The sequence below is a fragment of the Stegodyphus dumicola genome, chromosome 5, assembly GCF_044657685.1.
Source record: "Stegodyphus dumicola isolate Sdum_Otavi_A_Nest chromosome 5, ASM4465768v1".
NCBI lineage: Eukaryota > Metazoa > Arthropoda > Arachnida > Araneae > Eresidae > Stegodyphus > Stegodyphus dumicola.
The window spans coordinates 225,381,204-225,401,127 of NC_140772.1; the positions used below are offsets into that span (position 1 = coordinate 225,381,204).

General features: G+C 34.7%; 1 protein-coding gene across 2 annotated transcripts in view; it reads right to left on the bottom strand.

Moving 5' to 3' along the window:
• LOC118195725 (uncharacterized) overlaps positions 1 to 19,924 on the bottom strand; it is a 217,067-nt gene that overhangs the window by 38,887 nt on the left and 158,256 nt on the right. For both annotated transcript variants that reach the window (XM_085817738.1, XM_085817739.1), the window contains exons 9-12: positions 13,162 to 13,451; positions 6,723 to 6,991; positions 3,977 to 4,051; positions 1,623 to 1,832 (exon numbers count right to left, since the gene is read on the bottom strand). In XM_085817738.1, coding sequence (XP_085673864.1) covers positions 1,623 to 1,832; positions 3,977 to 4,051; positions 6,723 to 6,991; positions 13,162 to 13,451 — 844 coding nt within the window. The remainder of the gene's footprint in view (positions 1 to 1,622; positions 1,833 to 3,976; positions 4,052 to 6,722; positions 6,992 to 13,161; positions 13,452 to 19,924) is intronic.

The following is a 19,924-nucleotide window of genomic DNA, read 5'->3' on the forward strand; positions in this document are numbered from 1 at the left end:
ACTTCTATGGTGCCTCCTTTCCTTGATGCCCTACGCACCTCCTTATTTTTCTTAATAATTAATCCAGCACTTGAGATATTTGTAAAATGCAATGAATTAAAAAGCTTAATTTGCGAATCGAAAGCCAGCTAATACGATGGAAATTTACGGCCGTAATCAAACATAATTTATGTTATTTTTTCACTCTAGTTTTCACGATGAAACTTAGGTAATACTTTAAGGTATTTTCTCCTTCCTTTCTGCGGGCCTTCTTGGTGTAATGGTTAGCACCCTCGGTGAGTTTTCAAGAGATCCAGGTTGGAGTCCCGGTAAGGGCATTGCTCATTTTTCACTTCTCAAGCATCAAAAAAACCTTAATGACTTTACAGTGGCGCCCGAACTAAAAAAAAGTGGTGAATGATGATTCTTAACAACCAGGATTTGGCGACTGGATCCCCTAATCTCCAGTCGCCCTTGAGAAGGGAAGAGTTTCTCCCTCCTTTCGGCACGCCTTCGTGGTGTAACGGTTAGCACACTCGGTGTGTGTTCCGAGTCCCGGGTAGGGCATTGCTTATTTTTCGTGTTTCCAACTTCAAAAATCCTAATGATTCTACTGTTTCGTTTGATTGTCCATCAGTGGTACTTTCATCTAGCACAGAAAGCTTTTATTTCTAAAATATCGATGAAAATTATTTTACAATTTTGTAATATGCCTTTAATGAGATTACAAGAAAAGTAGCCTGTTTAGGGAAAAATATTTAATATTAAAAAACACCTCTTTTTGTCACAGCAAAATAATATAGATTAGAACTTGGGAATACATAGGACAAAAATTATTTGTCATTTTTGTTGCGGTCAACCTTTCCTATGCACAACAAATCATTACATTTCATAGAGATTTACCAGTCGAAGTATTATACAGGGCAATGTAATGAATGGTTACTTTTCATGCAGGCACATTTTGTACAATTTATCCGGAACAAGAAAGGAATAACATTATTACCCTATCTAATTACTACTTTCGCAAAGGTGTTGCTCCGCATTTTTCAGCCCTCTTAGCTTGCAACTACCTATAGAAATGTTCTGCATTTTAAAATAGCCGTATATGTGTAACTCGCACATGTGTATTGCAGCAGCTCCGCCAATTCACCAGCATTCTCTACAGATATACCAACAACTTTCCCGCTTAATTCCAGAACATCAAAGATTGCACATAAGGAAAACCACGAAAACGCCCATGCAAGCTAGCTCTTTCGCCGGGATTCAAAAACGGACTGAACTACCAGTGTTTAGCGACTTTAGCAATTGGCCGCTGGTGGCCTGCAGCAGTGGAAGTTCTTGAAATAGATAAACCTGAGTTTTTAGTCTGCAATTAATAGTCAAACTAAAAAGAATCTTCTAATTTTCCTATTGGTTGGATATGTTTTTTATTATATACATAGTTAGATTTTTTTTATTTGTATATAGAGAAAAGATAAGACAATTTCATAGGATTTGCACAAGATAAATGCTTTATTGTAATTTTAATATGCAAAATAAAATGTGTTTCTAAGGTAAAACTTAGTAATTATTGATATATGCCCCATAACTTTAGCCATTAAAATTAAGAACTGTCTTAAGAGCATAAAGACTACGATACTCACCAGTAAACTGAATGCAAAATATCTGTCTGTTTCATACTCTCGAATGCTGCTAACTTGATTAAGATCAAAAATTCCGTCCATAATTCCAGAATGTTCTGCCGTGGCATCTCGATAGTACGTAAGGGATGAATCTTTTAGCACAAACCAATGCCTTGACCAGTCTTTGGTGAATGTCTGTCGAAATAACCAGCCTATTCTTGTAAACACGCCCTGATGAAGATGGGTAATAAAAAAGCCTGCAGCACGTTCTCTTACATAAATAACAAAAGCATATATAACATATAAACAAGGTACTATATATAAATGCCCGTGTACAATTTTTTATGTTTCTTTGTCTTATAATAATAGTTTAGGACTTTATTTTGTTTCAATAATTACCTTTCACTGTCGTTTAAATGTTGTTATATGTACTACAGAGACAACGAGATATACGTACGACATGAGTATATAGGATACAAAAACATCTAATGTGGATACCACATGACTTCCTTGTACAGCTTATTAAATTATACAAATTTTTTTCTGCATTTTACTTAAACTTATTTCCTCGAATTTCATTGGAGATAGATTTCTCAGTCAATGAATTCAATTCTCACTTCGCGACAAGGCAAAAATACATAAAAACTCAAAATACCTTCAATAAAATTTGAAGAATTAAAAAAAAAAAAAAAAGCGTAAAACATCAAATACAGTTAAAACCATTTTTACAATTAAATTTAGATTTTCTGCGCAAAAACAAGCAATTCGGCCAGCGTGCAAGAAGACAGATTTTTCGGTACACAACAAAACTGAAAGATTACGTTTGGCCCCACTCGCCCCCCCCCAAAAAAAAAAACTGAAGGTGCAGCAATTTACTAAATGCACTATTCTACTAAGATTCAAATGTAAACAAACATGGCTACTCTGTTAGGCTTAGTCGCACTTAAACAACTTTTAAACTGCTGATAATTCTACAACTATTGCATGCAAATTAACTAAAAGCTAAAAATCTTAACCGAAACATAATTCAATCACTTTCAAAGCAAAAAATGCACAATTTACCAGCATATGAGAATAAATATAACTGAGCTCACCAAGACGAGTAACAGAGTGGGTATATAAAATTTTGGTACAGCCGATTGCAACCAAAAAGGAAGGTGCATAACAACATGTTATAGCAATCTAACATATAAAATTTCAACGTTCTGAGGCTACTCGTTTTTGCATTCGTTTCGTTTTTATTACCTGAGGCTACTCGTTATGCGAGATACATTCATACGTACGTACGTATGTATGTTTCGTTTTGGAAAAAAAAAAAAAAAAAGAGTTCTTTATTCTGTCCTTACGTACAGATGTCAGGCAAACACATCTTAAATTGCATTTGATAGTGGTCAAAATGGATGCTTTCGTTGAAATATGATACCCAAAATTTTTCGCGATCACAATACTTCCTTTACTTCGTACCAGGAAGTACAAATGAATAAAACGGGAATAACACTGCTCTTCCGGTGTTAAAAATTCAAAAACAGAATACAGGGAAACAGTTACATCCAAAAGAATACGAATCTTCCCTTTACTATAAAGATAAGGTAATACTGAATATTGAGTTCAAAAAGGGGCTTAGCATGAGGTCTCGAGGTATATTAGACATGAAGTTAACTCTTCCACAAAAATATTTTTACAGAACTTTAACCAATAATGAAACAGTGTTCGTCTTAATAAATTTAGTCTCACATTAGCATAACTTAAGGTTAAATTTTGGAAATTATTAAATGAATAAGCGTTATAATGCATTTAGAAACCGTCACATATTCTTTTTAGGAAAATACTAAAGAAAATGTTAAGAAAGAGAAACTTTACAATTAACATGGGAAAATAATTTCACATTTGCCATTAAAATATGGGTAGAAATAAATTCATAATTTTAAAATTTATGAAAGATGAATCACTCTCAAACTAATATTATCATGCCTTATGGAAACTAACTATTAAGTATTGCACTAATTGTTAAATTTCAGTATACGAAAGTTTTTAAATTACAGTGAAAACCATACAAATTGAACAACAACACACACATATATATATAACTAAAAGAAAAATAAAATATTCCCAATAGCAAAGTTAATTAAAAATTTTAATTATCTTTTTAATTTTGAAAGAGATTTTTTTTGATACGAATGTAAATAAAATCAAATACTTTGAAAGCATTTCACATGCATTTTCAGTGTCTTTTTTAATAACAGAAGAGGAGATATTAAAATAGACTATAATTTTCGTGTTAAAAAAGAGGGATCGAAATATATACAACAACAATTTCAACATTATTAGAATAAAAGTAAAACGAGTATTTTATTCTAATAACGTGGCTTACTTACCTCGACTGTAAATTGCTCACAAGTTTCTAAAGATGGAGAAGCTATTGCAGAGGCATTCTTCTCAAATTGCCAAGGCTAACAAAAAAGAAAAGTAAATAAATAAATAAATACAAAGAACTGGTTACACTAAATTAAAATCCCAACAGAAAAATACATGATAATATTAATAAACAGTTCATGAATATAGGGTACATGTAGAATTGGGCAGGAACTAGAATTTCACCACCGGGTCGTACAGGTAGAGTTTCTTTAGGCTAAACTATGCGCAGCTGAACCCCGAATTTGATTGAGAGTACCCCCGGGGGGTGGATCCGAGGGTGTCCCACTTCTCTTCCCCTAGCACTAAAGCACTCGATAGAGCTTTCAGCTCGCTAGCATTTTAAAGGCTTCTATCCGTACAAACACTATACACTTACAAACAGCCATACCACCTCCGGGAGTCGAAGCCGGACAGACGAACGGCAACCAACATCGCTAATCTCTATATTGATCATGAGAACATTTTAATTCATACCCTTACAAAGAGTTTGCCTTCCCCAGATCATGCTTTCGTGGTGTAACTTGTTGTCGGTTGGATATCGGAAAATCTACGGACGAAATCTGGTGGGGGCATAACAGACTTTTCACGTTTCTGGCTTCCAGAAATTCCAAATAGCTCTACAAGTAACACCGGACTAAACTGTACTGGAAGGTAATTCGTCACTACCTGGATTTAGAGAGTGGGTCTCTTCCCTCCGCAGATGGTCTTTAAGTGGGGAAGAATATGAAGAATTTTCGTCTTCACGGTGTATGTTCGAGGATGGGGGTGTAAATGGTAGCACATCCAGCTAACATCTAGATCTAGAGCAGCGGTTCTCAACGTTTTGACTAACGCGTACCATCTAAACAAAAACTGAAAACTTTTAGTACCACCACTACAAAGTACTACTACCACCACACCAATATTGAACAAAGCTCAGGTCGCATAGATTTACGAGTGTTAGAGAAAAAAACTCAATCAGAATGTTGGGGTTTTAATTTTTGAATTTAATATTTAAAAATACTTTGCTTCTTTTTGTACCACCGGTTGCGAACCTCAGATCTAGAGTTTGAACTCAGGAAACGCTACAGCTGATTTTATCACATTTCTTGTTCCAAAAATTCAAATAGTATTACAATATCTCTACAAGTAATGACCAACCAAACTTGTCACCACTTGAATTTGGTCGTCTTGGTCTTGATCCCCTCTCCCCAGTCGCCCTTTAAGTAGTAAAGAAGAATACAACGAATTCTAGGTTTCCTAATTGCGTGCCTTTGTGGTGTAACTAGAAGCACGTCTGGCTGACAATCGGAATATCCGTGCTTTGAATTCAGTCGAGGGCACAGCAGACTTTTCACGTTTTCCGGTTCTCAGAAATTCTTATATAGCACTTAAAAGTGCATTGTTAATTTAATTTCAACATTGCAAAATTTTGAAAAGTATATAAAAATTAATGTATCGATACAGATGATCATTCTTATTTACGATCTGAGAAAATTACACGAGGATATTAAACTTAACAAATATTAAAATATTTTTGGGAACTTCTGTAACAGAAACTACGTTCTAACAATGCAATGCTATAACGATAGACACAATCGTCAAAATAATAATGCAGAAAACGTTTAACCAATTACAGTGAGTGACCAAAATATTTGATACGCCTCTTAATACTAAAAACGTGTTGGTCCAGCTTTAGTTTGATTACAGATTTTTTTTTCTTTCTTCTGGGCATGGACTCAAAAAGGTATCATTTCTGTGGGATATCAAGCTATACTAACACAATGGCAACTCTTACGTTCTTTCAAACTGGATAATGGTGTTTCCAAGCGTTGAAGTGACCTTTGCACTTCATCCTCCAAAAGCTCTGTAGTAGTGAAGTTAAGAGACTGGACAAAAGTCACGCTGTTTAAATTAATGTGAGATTAGTCGTGCAAGTTGACAATGCACGTTGTCCTTCTGAAAGTGACCATCTGCGTCAAAGTACATTGCAGTCATAAAGAAGTATGTATGATTAGCAATGATACTGTGGTGTGGAAAATTGTTGTAAGATACATCAAGGAACCAACAATACTTTACGAAAACATTCCCCAGACCAGATTACTCTGCCTTCGGCTTAACAGCTTGATTAGCAAGAAATGTCAATAAATTCGTTCTATTTAAGTAGTATTCAGACCATGCCATCTGCATGACGGAGCACAGTTGTCAGAGGCCTACTTTTGGCACTCTTTGGCGTACAGAACCGAGATTTTCTACTTTTTTAATGGGGCAGCATAGGAACCCTTGATAGTCTTCAACTGATCCATTGCGAAGTTCAAGGTATTGTGCTTTCGGATATGCTTTGTGATGGAACTGATTTGTATTGAGCTGCCATTTGTCGTGCTGCTTACCTTCTGCTGATGCAGACAAAGCGTTTACTACAAACCAGAATCATTTCTGCGCGTTTAAGTATTCTGTGAACTGTTAGACTGATCTACCACACCTTGAAATTGCTTACGTACTTCTGTTAAGCCAGAAGTGCTTGACTTATTGTAACCAAAGTTGGGTCATTTTTGTTAATTTTATGTTTGAATAAAAGGGTCTTATACACCCTTTTTCTGATTTCTGTTTTGTTTCGTTTGGACTATTGAAGATAATTCTTCAATAGTCCTTTTAAAAGTCTATGCTCCCAAAGATACATAGACTTTACAAGCTTTAAAATTGATAATTACTTCGATATTTACTTACCGTTGAAGCACCAGAGCCATCCCTCTGCGGCCGAGATGTAGTAGAAGGTGACTTATTAGACTTTTTCAGACTCGACGAGGTCATGAAGGCTTTACGCTGAGACGGATTCTTAAACGAATGGTACCTTCTCAAACCACGCATTTCATCTCGCATTTCAGACTGAGATTCAGATGGGATATTTTTCAATGATTCCGACTTTCGCAAATTCGTCTTTCTCGGAGGACAGACATTTCGCTCCCGATTCAATGGTTCCACAGTCGCCGTGCTCTCTTGAAATGGGGAAAAAAAATAAAAAATATTTTTAAAACATCAGATTATATAATTTCTAAGGATACGAAGAAATAAGATTTTTAAAATGTTTCTCACAGTACGCATGAGTAAAATTTACTCCAGAATTTTGTTTATACCTTCAACTAACTTATCATGACGCGGAACTCTTTAAAATGAATTTGCCTATAATACGGTAGCTTAATACTAATGTAACATTGCAAAACAGAACAGCTAGAATCTGCACGCATCTGTCTGTTAGGTTAGGTTACTAGTTTAGTGGTATAGACGTTTCGCCAATCGGCACTACGTGGCCAATCCAACTACAGAAGCAGGCCTGGGGGTCCAAACGAGTCCTCGCACCTTGAAGAGGATTGACAACAACCGCCATACGGCGACGCCGTTCATCAGTTTGCTACCTGCCAGTCGCTCGGGCTGCCCGCCGCTCAAGGACATTACCTAGCGTACCCGGGACGCTACTTCCAGGCTACTAGAGTCTTAAGCACTAGGACAAGCCAGACCCACGGGCCGACCAATAAATGATCTTTCCAGGACCTCCAGAACCGCTAGGTTCATAATTTGTATACCCACTTGTCCGAGACTGCCTAGGTACAGATCCTAGCCAGTAGCTTCACAGAATTCTCTACGTCGACTCCCCTCCCGGGGGAATAGGTTAGGTTAATTGAATATGGCAAAGCACACAAGGGAAATTTACGTACAGGATTGTATTCATGTTACACAGGGAAAAACCACAAAGCTAACTATGCAGCCAATCCGTAAGCCTGACCTCTAATGCCGTTCAGCGGTCTTAACCGCAAAGCCACTAATACGGCGTAAACAGCTTGCGACTTTCAATATAATTTCTTCCGACGAATCAAGCATTTAAACACGCTAAGTGTGATCTAGCATACTGTGACTAGTTGAACCGCACATGTTTTTCAATGAACACATGAATTTTCAGTTCTACACACTGATTTATATTTCTCAGCGTCACCTTCAGTTATCAGGCAAATTATACATAACTGAACTGTAAGCGAGTTGTAAACAAGTGAATAACACAAGTGACTACTATGAATGTGACAACCAAATATTACACAGGAACTCTGCAAATATGTGAACAGCACATATGATGTACATTAATATACACTGTTGAAATTGTTCAGTACAAAAAATACATCTGAATAACTTCTTATATCCAAAGTTACCACCTTCTTCTAGAGTAAATGTTCTCTGTAAATTCAAAATCACAATACATAAAACATTTCTAAAATACTCATTCATCACAAAATATCCATCTTCGGAAGTAACTTTACAAATTTTAATATTCCACAGAGATTTTGGCTGGGGCTAGCGACAACAAAATGGTCCACCAATTGAGTACTGATGCTGATAGTCTTCTAACAAGCGGTACAGCAACTCAACTCAACTGGTAAGTAATTAAGTGTACAACATACACATAATTAAAATTCAAACTAAAGTTTTTTGTGCATTTGCTTAGGTTATGAAACAAATTAAAATATTTGTGCAATGTTAAACAAATAATTTCCGATAAAAGCTAGGATAATTCTGCGATACTTGAAAGCGATGTGTCCAGACTGTCTTTCATACTGCTCCACTATGTTTACGACTCCTCACAGTATGTTTAAATAAAGATGATCTGTGAAAATGTATCGACTGCATCTCTATCTAAATATTCCCAGATCCTTATGAATCAGTCCAATATTATCATCTATGGCAGAGCCTAAAATTTCCTCATTACAGGGTGCAACAGAACTGGTGTTATAATTTTAAAAGATGACTGAACAGGGAAAAAGTAACAACTTTCATAATTCGACGCATGGTGGTAGAGAAATGTAAACGAAGAAAGCGTGAAGAACACGGAAATCGAAAAATCATTTTAATCACGAATGTTTCGAAGAAAGAGAGCTAGGCATCTGCAAGGTTTGTTCAAATGAACGACCAGAAGCTGGAATACAAACATTACAAATATCATCTCATTTAAACGAAAATGCAAATTGACGCAGATGAAAGATCTTGCTGTCATAATTAATGTAGCTACTGCAGAATTATGTGACACGCTAATCACTTCACTGCCTATGTGATGCAGGTCCTGCAGTGGTTGATCATTCATTTGAAAACTTTTAGTAAATATTAAAGACTATTTATTGCAAATATCTGTAACGGATTTCTTTTCCCTAGCATACACTGTATTACAAAGCTTGTTATTTTTGTCATGTTCTGTCAGTCCTAAAGTTTAGGCCTACCACTGCTATTGTAACTTCTCTCTCTCTCTTTATATATATATATATATATATATATATATATATACGTAAGATAAAAAAATATAGAAATCAAAATTATAATTTAAATTAGCAGTAGCTCTCAATTTCTCTTTTTATTTTAGATACTGGCCCTCTTTGTTCTAAAAGTAGTAATATATTTTCTGGACTGTGTCATTTCTAGATCAATCCATATATATATGACTTAATAACGCTTATGACGTAGCTAATTCGGAACTTAAACCGAAACTTGACCTCTGTTCTCACTAAGGAGCATTTTGCTGCTTATGTATACAGTGGAACTTCGAGATACGAGTTTAATTTGCTCCAGTATTGAGATCATACAGCGAATTTCTCGTATCTAGAAACAAACTTCCCCACTGAAAATAGTGGAAATCCAGTTGATCCGTTCCGCACCCCAAAAAATATCTTTGCCATCTCATCTTCAGTCGACGTACCTGGTGTAACGATATGCACACCTCTGTTGAACATTTGCTTAATGAGAAAAACTTTCTGTTTTGTTTAGAGACTAATTGTCAGTTAGAACTTTGAAGAAAGGTGTTGCGGAAATCCTCTGGTGCGGTTTCCGGACACAAGGGACGCCGTAAATTACCCCATCCCAAGGTATTTCCGACAAGACGTTTAACAAAACGAAAGAGAGGGCTTTTTATGCAGTGAAAGACTTGAAAGAAGACGCAACCAGCGTCGTTGCCGCATCCAGCGGCCATTGTTTTGTATTATGGTTGTAATGATTTGATTATTTTACTTATTAGTATTCAAGAAATTCTTATTAAGTTTTTAAAATAAATATTTAAAAGACAACTGCTCATTTCTTTTCATCCAACACGGGTGTTCAGACGTTACACTGCTGTTTTTCGGAGAAGATCCAAGTACAGATTTTTAGCCTTAGCGCAAATGAGAGCTTCTGACACCGAATCGCCTTTTAACAGCTTCTCGTTAATCCACATCAACAGTTCCTAGGAGTTTTGTACGTGCTGGGATGTAACGGTAACTCCTTTGGCCACATCAAGTTCCTTAATTTCTTCCTTCTTCTTCAGAATCGTGCAGATCGTCGAGGTCGAACGGTAGTAAGTCTTCGCCAATTCCGTCACTCTTACACCACGCTTATATTTATCTATGATTTCTTTCTTCATTTCAACGGCCATGGCTTCTTTCTTTTTCTTTGCAGCACTATCTATTGGAGGCAACAATCTTCTTGGGAGACATCGCGAAATAATTATTTTCACATTAAAAGTAAAAAAACAATTAACTCACAAGCGCACGAACACGTACATCAAAGAACACTAGGTGATCTGACGAGGGGATTCCTCGAGTAGAGCGGGATCGGGAAACGCCAACAGCCTGGCTCGTTGCTCGTTACTCGAATCAATGCTTATATTTAGAAACGAAGTTTTCGCTCATGCTTTCCTCGTAGCTCAAATTGCTCGTATATAGAGGTGCTTGTATCTCGAGGTTCTACTGTATAGAGAGAGATAGCCAGATACAAATACACACACACCAGCTCTAAGTTCTCACCCGGCCTTTATTCTTGTAACCGTCTGTGTTTTATATTGTGAAACTTAAAAAAAATAATTATTATTATTATTAAATTTAACCTTTTTTACGGTCCTTCAGTCCGTATTTTTATATAAAAAAATTTTACACTCATTATAAGAAATGAAACACAAAACATTTGCTCCCCGTTGACAAAAATTTACCGAAATAATTTCAAAATTTCAGATAATTGACGCCGTTTCCAACTTGCTTTAAAGCGCTGGTTAGTAAATAAATTAGCATAATTTCCAGGGTAATTTTTCTCCTTAAATGTCATTCAGTGATAAATGTCTTAAATGTTTTCTGTGAATGCATGAATGCGTAACATTGCTTAATTTAAAGGGTTTTTTTAATTTACAATTAGTATGATGAAAGAATTTTCATATATGTAATTTATAAGATTTCAAACATTATGAACACGTTATTAATATTCTCATGAATTTTTATGACTTCAAAATGACACAAAAAATTCATTACATTAGAAATATTTTTAATTTTGCGAGTTGGGTATGTGTCAATAGTCGAACATGCCTGTGTTTGAAATTTGTTTGCATATTCAACTTCTGCTGTTCGAGAGTCATACCGTTTGCAGTTTACTATTAATAATCAGCACGAATTTTGCTAAATGTAAGTATGGAAATCGGGCGAACGTGAGAAAAGTTAGACTTCGTAAATTTTATAAGACTGATATTTTTAAATTTAAAATGTCAAAGCAGAGCCGTGTAAAGATATTTTTTCACCTGAAGCAAAAAGGTAAATACGCGCTCCCCCCCCTCTCTCTATATATATATATATTAAAATAGCTATATTTGTATTGAACAAAAATGAATGTATTAAATCAAAATATCCTAATTCTTATAGCATAATTATACCATAATTCTGAAAGTATTTTTAATCGTAGCTTTATCAAATTAGAAAAATTAATATAGCCAATTATTTATAACTTTCAAATGAAAATGTTAAAAAATTATTTTTTGATAAATAAGAAATAATATCGAAATGCACATTGCATTAGATTCAAGAGTTTCTTGCAATTCTTCCTATTGTTTTATTAATTTAAGTTTGTTGAAGCTTATTTCCCCTAATAATAACTGGCAAATTTAAAAACATAATTAAAGTAATTTTCGAATTCTTATGGTCGATTTGAGCCCCTTCTAGTGATTCACCTGAGGCAAGTGCCACCCTTCTCCCGGCTCTGTGTGAAAGTATGAATAATTGAGTCATTCGAGGCAATTCTGAGAAGAAACAATGTTGTAATATATATATATATATATATATATATATATATAATTTAATACGTAGAAGAAGACACTGGAACTTTTAACAGCTTTCGATATCCGTCATAGCTGAAGGTTGAATGCGTACTAATGAAGATAACAAATTAGATTTCTAGAAATCACCAATCTTTATTTTCGCACATATCGAAACCATCCTTTTGCAGACAAGATATTTTTTAATCACAGTGAGAATACAATAATTTCTATGTACACGGTTTTCAAAAGTACGACGTAAGTATGCTGGACAAAACAGCATAAGCGTCGCAGATTTTTTTGCAGGATGGGAGCTAGGGAAAGGAATGACGCAGTTGTTGTGCCAAGAGTATTTATACTACGTATGATGTATAGGTACAGCTAATCTGTGACTGGTTGGTTAATTTTAGGTTGTTATGGTAACATGGACATGCACATATATACATTTCTTAGTATTTGCATTTGTTTACGCATACTGAGAAATTTCTGAAAGTAGAAAAACAGAAAAATATTATAGAATATTATTTTTTAATTATTACCATTAAAATATCATTTTTAAAGTATTACTTTCGAAAAGGGAAAGTAGTTATTATCTACACGTTAACAAATTCAAAAACCTTTTTTAGAAATGCCTTTATACGATGCGAAATTTTCATGAGAACGCAAGCTATAATTTTATAACATTTAACTTTGAAAAATAAAACTAGTTTTTAAATTTATTAATGCAATCTGTGTCATTTTGAAAGAATGCACAGCTCTTTCATAAATGTCAAATTATAAAATTTCAGTTTTCCATTTGCTCATGAAGATTGCAATAAAACTGACAGCGTCAAAATCATTTATTTAAACTGCTTGTTCTATTTATTGTTAGCTGAAGATGAGACGCAATTTGCTATCTTCACTTCGTTTAACAAAGAATTCCATTACCGAAAAGGCCCATTTATTATGCGTACCACTTACTAAAACATGAGGAATTGCAATGCCATTAACAGGTGTGCCAAACAAGATACTTTCCAGTACTACTAATTAGGGTATAGTTTAACGACTATACCCTAATTAGTAGTACTGGAAGTACTTAAAATATATTACCTGCTTCTTCGATCTTTGTATGCTCTTGTTCGGAAGTCACAGAACTTTTACTGCTAGGACTCTGGATGGATTCCAAATATTCCAGCTTTTCTGAATTCGCAACAGAGGCTGGTTTGGAATTTGAGTTTGTATTCGATGCATCTGTCAAGACAGACTTTTCGGAACGATTCTTGTTCGGTATCATTTTTGAAACACCATCAAAACGACTCCGCTGGCTCCTCTGGATTCGATTCTCGCGTTTCCTGTTCCTTCTTTTAGCCTCAATTTCTTCCATTTGAGATAAAACATCTCTGTAAAATAGGACACAAGTGTTGTTAGCAATTCCGTACATATATAAATAATTTTAAAGAAATATGTAAAAAATATAGTTTTTTTTTTTTTTTTTTTTTTTGAAACATAATGTGAAATAGTAAGTTTTTTGTTATTGTTGTTGTTGTATAATATAACACCTAGAAGCGAAGCTTTGCCGGAAAAGTAAGAACACAGACGTCTATTTAACACTGAATACATAGCTATCTCGCTAACTTGGCAACATATCGCCAAGTTGGCGATGATTTTCGGCGATTAACTTTTGTCGCCAAATTTGGCAAGAAATCGCTAAACTTGGTGACCGTTTTGCAATATTTTGGTCCGGTCCCTGTATAACTGTAATAGGCTCTGTAATTAAATAACTACAATTGATGCTCTGATGTATGGGTGACGTCAGCTGAGATACATAGAAGGCGCTAATTCTCAATTTGAGAGGCGCCAAAAGTGTAATTTTCTAGGAAGGAGACCGAGAGAAAGGTTAGAAAAGGGAAAGGCTCAGCTGTTAGTGAAAACGAAATTAACTTGTCTTAATAAATGTATATATTTCAATTATTAGTAGTGTAGTTTTAGTGATCTATAGTGTGTAATTTTGTGCGTGCAATAAACATTTAAAATACGAAGCTGGTGGATAATTATTTTTATAGAGGTGAGAAAACCGAAGTGACATTACAGATGTTACATGTAGCTGTAACCATATCCGGCCCTCATATGCCTCCATTCATTTCGATAAATGGAAGCTACCAGAAATCTCTCAGCGGCTGGGAGAAAACTATATAAGACCAGGGACAGCATCAGTTCCTGAGTAGTTGTTTAGTTTAGCGTGGCTCAGAATATTGAGATATCTCCGTGTTAGCTTTGCTCTTTAGATGAAATGTTAGTCTCGAAACGCAACTTCGCATCGTCCACTACATCATTTTTCAGAATGTTGCAAGCAGATCATTATATTATTTACATTATTTTTTAAAGAAATTAAATAATAAAGATTCTGTATGAGCGTATGTATGTTCCTAGCATAAAAACAGGGGGACCTAGAACCATCAAATTTTGAATAACGAAATCCTCCACCCGAACATTTACACTTGGAAACCCGAATTTTGAATTTCGAATTTGTTTTATTACCTATTTCATATTTTGTAAAACTTTAATGAATATTTCATTACCAAACTCGACGATTTCAAAGAGAGCAATGGCATCACTGTGCGGAAAAAACACTTTTATCTCCAATTAGCGAGATTAAATGTCCCAATTAACTGCTCGTCTTTCCAGCTCCATTAATTTTATTACTTTTTAAATTTATAATTTTTATTTATTTCTTCCATTTTCAATATTTCGTAGTTTTATTCCCATTTTAATCATTGATACTTTCTGTCTGCTAGAAAGGCTTATGTTTATTATCAATGTTATAATTATCATAGCTTATTAAAAAAAAAAACCTGAAAAATAAACGCATCGAAAATTTTGCAAATTATTGTGTTTCTTAAGAGATCGCTGGAAATTTCTTACTGAATAACAAACCACGTGATATGCTTTGACTAGACTTATTGGTTTACTAGCTCAAAGCAATGGAGACACAAAATCTTCCCGTGTTGAATTGTAACAAAGAATACCTTGGAGTTTCACAAGAATGAAATACTCAGCAATTAAATGCGTGTTATATTTTACTTAATTACTATTATTTTTTAATGAAAGTCCTATCAAAAATGGGTAAAACTATTACAAATTATGTACGCAAAATTTCCAATATTTTTTTTTAAAAAAAAATCTCTTATATTACGAACTGTGCTTGAACGATCCAATGTCGCAGATACTTTCTTTAATTAAGATTAAAGTTTAAAAGATATCCGTTAGAAAAGTTAAAAAACAACGAATTTACTTTATCCGTACGTGCTCATACGAACTTACGGAATGATAAACTGAGTTACCATTTATATATCCAGTGCATTTAAAATATTTTAACAAAGGACATTTTGAATAAGCCCTAAGTAAATGCAGCTAACTGTGGATAACAAAACCGCACAGAAACCACCTTTTTCATTCCTGAAATGCAAAATGCTCTCAGACGTACCGCAGAGCATTTACTTCCAAATACTGTCTTTCCTTTTAAATTATGCAAGGAACAAAACCACCTCTGAGAGAACGTGATGTCAGAAATGCAAATGAATTACTAAGAAAGATGGAAGAAGACGTGCAATATTTTACACCTTCTTTTTCTTCTACCTCAATGCGCATTACCATTTCAAAGATAAATTAAATCCACCCCTTCTGAGATAATATTTTAAATTTTTTTAAAGTTATTCAAGAATACAGACAGACACACAAGAAGCTTACATAGAAGAAAAAAAGGGAAAAATTCCTTATCCCAAGACGACATTTCATTGCCCAGTCCTGCTCAAATGATAGAGTACATTTTCAACAAACCAGACACACTGGCACCAGTCGAAAGAGTATACTCAATAATGAATATATAAGGTATTTCTCCCGCCTTCGTAGTGTAGTGGTCTGCACGCAGGGAGCGTATTCCAGAGATCCGTGGTTCGATCCCGTCGAGAGCGTTGCTCTTTTTTCATCACTCCTGCTTCCAAAAAAAATAACTAATGTCTCTACAGTGGCACCCGAACTAAAAGGTGGTGGATGATGATTCTCCATACCCAGGATTTGGCGATTGGTTTCTTTAAAAACTCCAGTAGCCCTTTAAAAGGGGGAGTATATAAAGTATTTCTCCCGCCTTCTTAGCATGCTTTCGTAGTGTGGTGGTCTGCACGCTGGGCGCGTATTCCAGAGCTTCGTGTTCGATTCCCGGCGAGGGCGTTGCTCATTTTTCATCACTCCTGCTTCCAAAAAAATACCTAATGTCTCTACAAATATATGGTTTGAAGAAAGAGGCAGAATGGCTGAATCAAACGTAAAAGCTTTATTAAGCTTCAAAATTATCAGTGAACTATTCGATGCATTAAAAACAACAAAAAATATTTAAAGAAAATTCCGATTAGTGATAAATACTTTGCACCACTGATAGGGCTTCCGACATAAGGTAATACTTAACGGAAAATGCCGACCCAGAGGATATTACTTATTGAGAAGATCCTTTTTACAGAGAGTTTTTACCATGAATGTTTTTACATGACAGTGAAAGTTATTTACAGTAGTTCTTTTTAAGAACTACTGTAATAACATTAATGTAAAAAGAAAACAATAATTTTCTTTTTACATGCTACGTTAATAGATTGGATTGGATTGGATTATTTAATTATGGCAAAGCACAAGAGGGCTATCTGCCTAAAGGGAGGGATGCCTTCGTGGAGGACTTTCTAAGGGAAACGGGCTCGATTACATGTTACACATGGGGAAAACCACGAAAACGCCCATGCAGCCAGCCCGTTCGCGGATTCGAACCTCGGACCGAACTACCAGTGTTCAGCGTCTTTACCGCTCGGCCGCTGGTGGGCGCTACGTTAATAGAATTTTGATACATATTTCAATTTGATTTTAATAAATTTACATAGTTCAAGATTCAGAGAAAGTTCTAGAAAAGTTCAATAGATCAAAAGTTCTTGAGATATAAAGTTTTTAAGTTCTTTTGTCGAAGATTTCGTACATAAAGTAGTTCGATGTTTCAGATGATTTAATTTCAGAAACTCTTGGCTGATTAATATAAAACTAATCGATTTCAATTTATATCTTAGTCCGAATATTAAAGTCTTTTTTTTTTTTTTTTTTTTTTTTTTTTTTTGTAAATGATTTTGGAACTTAGTTAATTTTGATATATACGAAATAAATAACAAAAAGTAAATAATGGACTGAGATGTTTTAACATCAGAATCCAAAAAAAATTAGTCGATGAAAATAATTGTTTAGATTATTTGTTATGATTGGTACACTATTCTATTGTTTTTGAATTCCCCCCCCCCAATGTCAGATTGTGAACAATTACAAATGTAACCCAGTACATTAATTTATACAATGCCGGATGTGGTGATCTCTTTATTATGGAGGCACCTGATAGGTGGGCCACCATTGCCTTTCTTATGAAGGGACGGGCAGTTACAACCATGCCTTCTCCGGGATTCGAACCCAGGCCCTTTAGCATCGCAGTCAGCTTCCCTGACCATTATACTGACTGGGCGGCTTGTTTTTGAAAGTTAATATAAAACAGAATGTTTTAACAGGTGTTGGCTCCATTCTTTCCGGTATTCATTTGAAGGTTTATTCAAGTGATGCTCTTTTGTATATTCACATTCTAAAACATAATGGTTGGGCCTTCTTATTTTACCACAATTAGAAACGTTAGTATCTTTAAGTATGAATCTATTTAAATATGTTAGAAATGGAACATGTCCAGCTAAAAATGTTGTAATCGTAAAGGACGATGATATCAGTTTAATTGAAACATTTTTCTTTGTCCTGGTTTATTATTAATTTATCTTGATTGCGATTGCAATAATAGATCTTTGAATCTGTGAAGCACTTTGCATTTTGCACAACTGAGAAAGCTTCCGACCTAAAGTGATACCTAACGGAAAAATCCCACCCAGTGGAAATTATTTATTGAACAGATATTTTAGAGTTTTTACAATGAATATTTTTGCATGTCATTGATATTTTTACATCATTTATACCTGACAGTGAAAATTATTTACAGCCTTCTTTGCATTTGCTACGCTAGTTCAATGTTTCAGATGATCTTGGTTTAGGTCTTGGTTAATTGATATAAAGCAACAGTTATATTTTCAATTTAGATCATAGGCCGAATATTATAATCTTTTTATAAATGATTATTGAATTAAGTTAATTTTGATATGTACAAAATAAATATAGTTGATGAAATTAACTGTTGAGATTATTTGTTAAGATTGATACAGTATTCTATTGGTTTCGAAAGTTTATTATATAAAGCAGGGTGTTTTAATAAATGTTGGGTCCATTCTTTCCGGTACTAATTTGAAGGCTTATTTAAATGATGCTCTTTTGTAAATTCACATTCAAAAACATAATGGTCGGGACTTCCTTTATTATGACAATCGTAAATTTCAGTATCTTTGAGTTTGAATTTCTTTAAAAATGTTAGAAATGGAAATTTTAATATTCTTTGCCCTGTTTTAGTATTAGTCCATCTTGACTGCCACTGTAATAATAGATCTTTGAATGTAATATGTTTAAGATGTGATTTTGGAAAGGGTATTGTAAATTATGGTAGATTTAATTTATTGCTGCTTGATTAGCAATTGAATCTGCTAGTTCATTACCTGGTATATCTGTACGGGCCCAATTTAGCATTGGTCTGGAACCCAATTTAGCATTAGTCTCAGTCTGTAAAGCATTGTTAAAACTGCTATTCAAAACATCCAACGAGACACGCTTAAGACTGTCTTGCTGCACGGCAAGGACTTCATACGGCTCGTTGTACAATAAATGTTTTAAGAGTTTCATGAGAGCATGCGAACATTCGCCTCATAGTCTCGATCCATCTCCCAGCGGTTTTTATGTCTTATTGTGCCTCAAGAAAGTCCTGTCCGGTCAACTTTTCAAAGCAACGCATTAGAAAGCAGATGGCTGACACACACTGGCTCTTATCAGATGGCAGAATTTTACCATAGAGAGATCCATAAACTATTTCCGATTAAGGACAAATGCCTTGATTCCCGTGGAATTACGTTGAAAAGCAACTCAACAATTGCCGTATTTAGTATTACAATATTTTTTTATGAAACTGTGTTTACTTTCTATAGACGTCCACAAGGAAACTTACGTTCTGGATGCCATTATCGGCTGCGGACACTTAGCTAACAACTACTTACCGACATGGGTATTTAGTCGACATTGGACAGTTAACAGACAGGGCAATTCAAATCGACGGCTTCCCGTTTATGTACATTTCTTTGCACAGGAAATTTTTGAAATTCATATTTGACAGGAAACTTTTTGTAGCATAATTTCTCTGTGATCTGGGCATTATAATGGGCGCAAGTTCTATGTAGTATAAAATGCATTAACATTAACAAAAGCAAAGGGAGTTAAAAAATGCGTCATATCAAGGACAAGTTCGTCCATTTGTGACAGCTTTCCCACAAAGTTCCACACGAGTTTTCTTATTTTGTTATAGGCGAAATTTTTCAAGAGCGAATTTATTTTTCGGTAACACATCATTAAGAAGCCGAAGTCTATATATTATTATTAGGAAAAGGCTCAGTTTTCGTAAGCGTAACACACATAATATATACGTAACACGCATATAAATACATACGTAAACATATAATACGTTTATAAGTAACACACATAATAAATGTGCCAAACAAAAGCCGATTTCTCTTTCTTGATTATACGTTTTGCTTTTTAGTAAAACTAAAGACTGTGAATTTCATTCCACATTACTTACGAAACCAATCGAATATCTTAATGATTTCAAGTGGTAATTAACGTGAATGTCTCACGATACCAATCGAGAATAAATGCAATG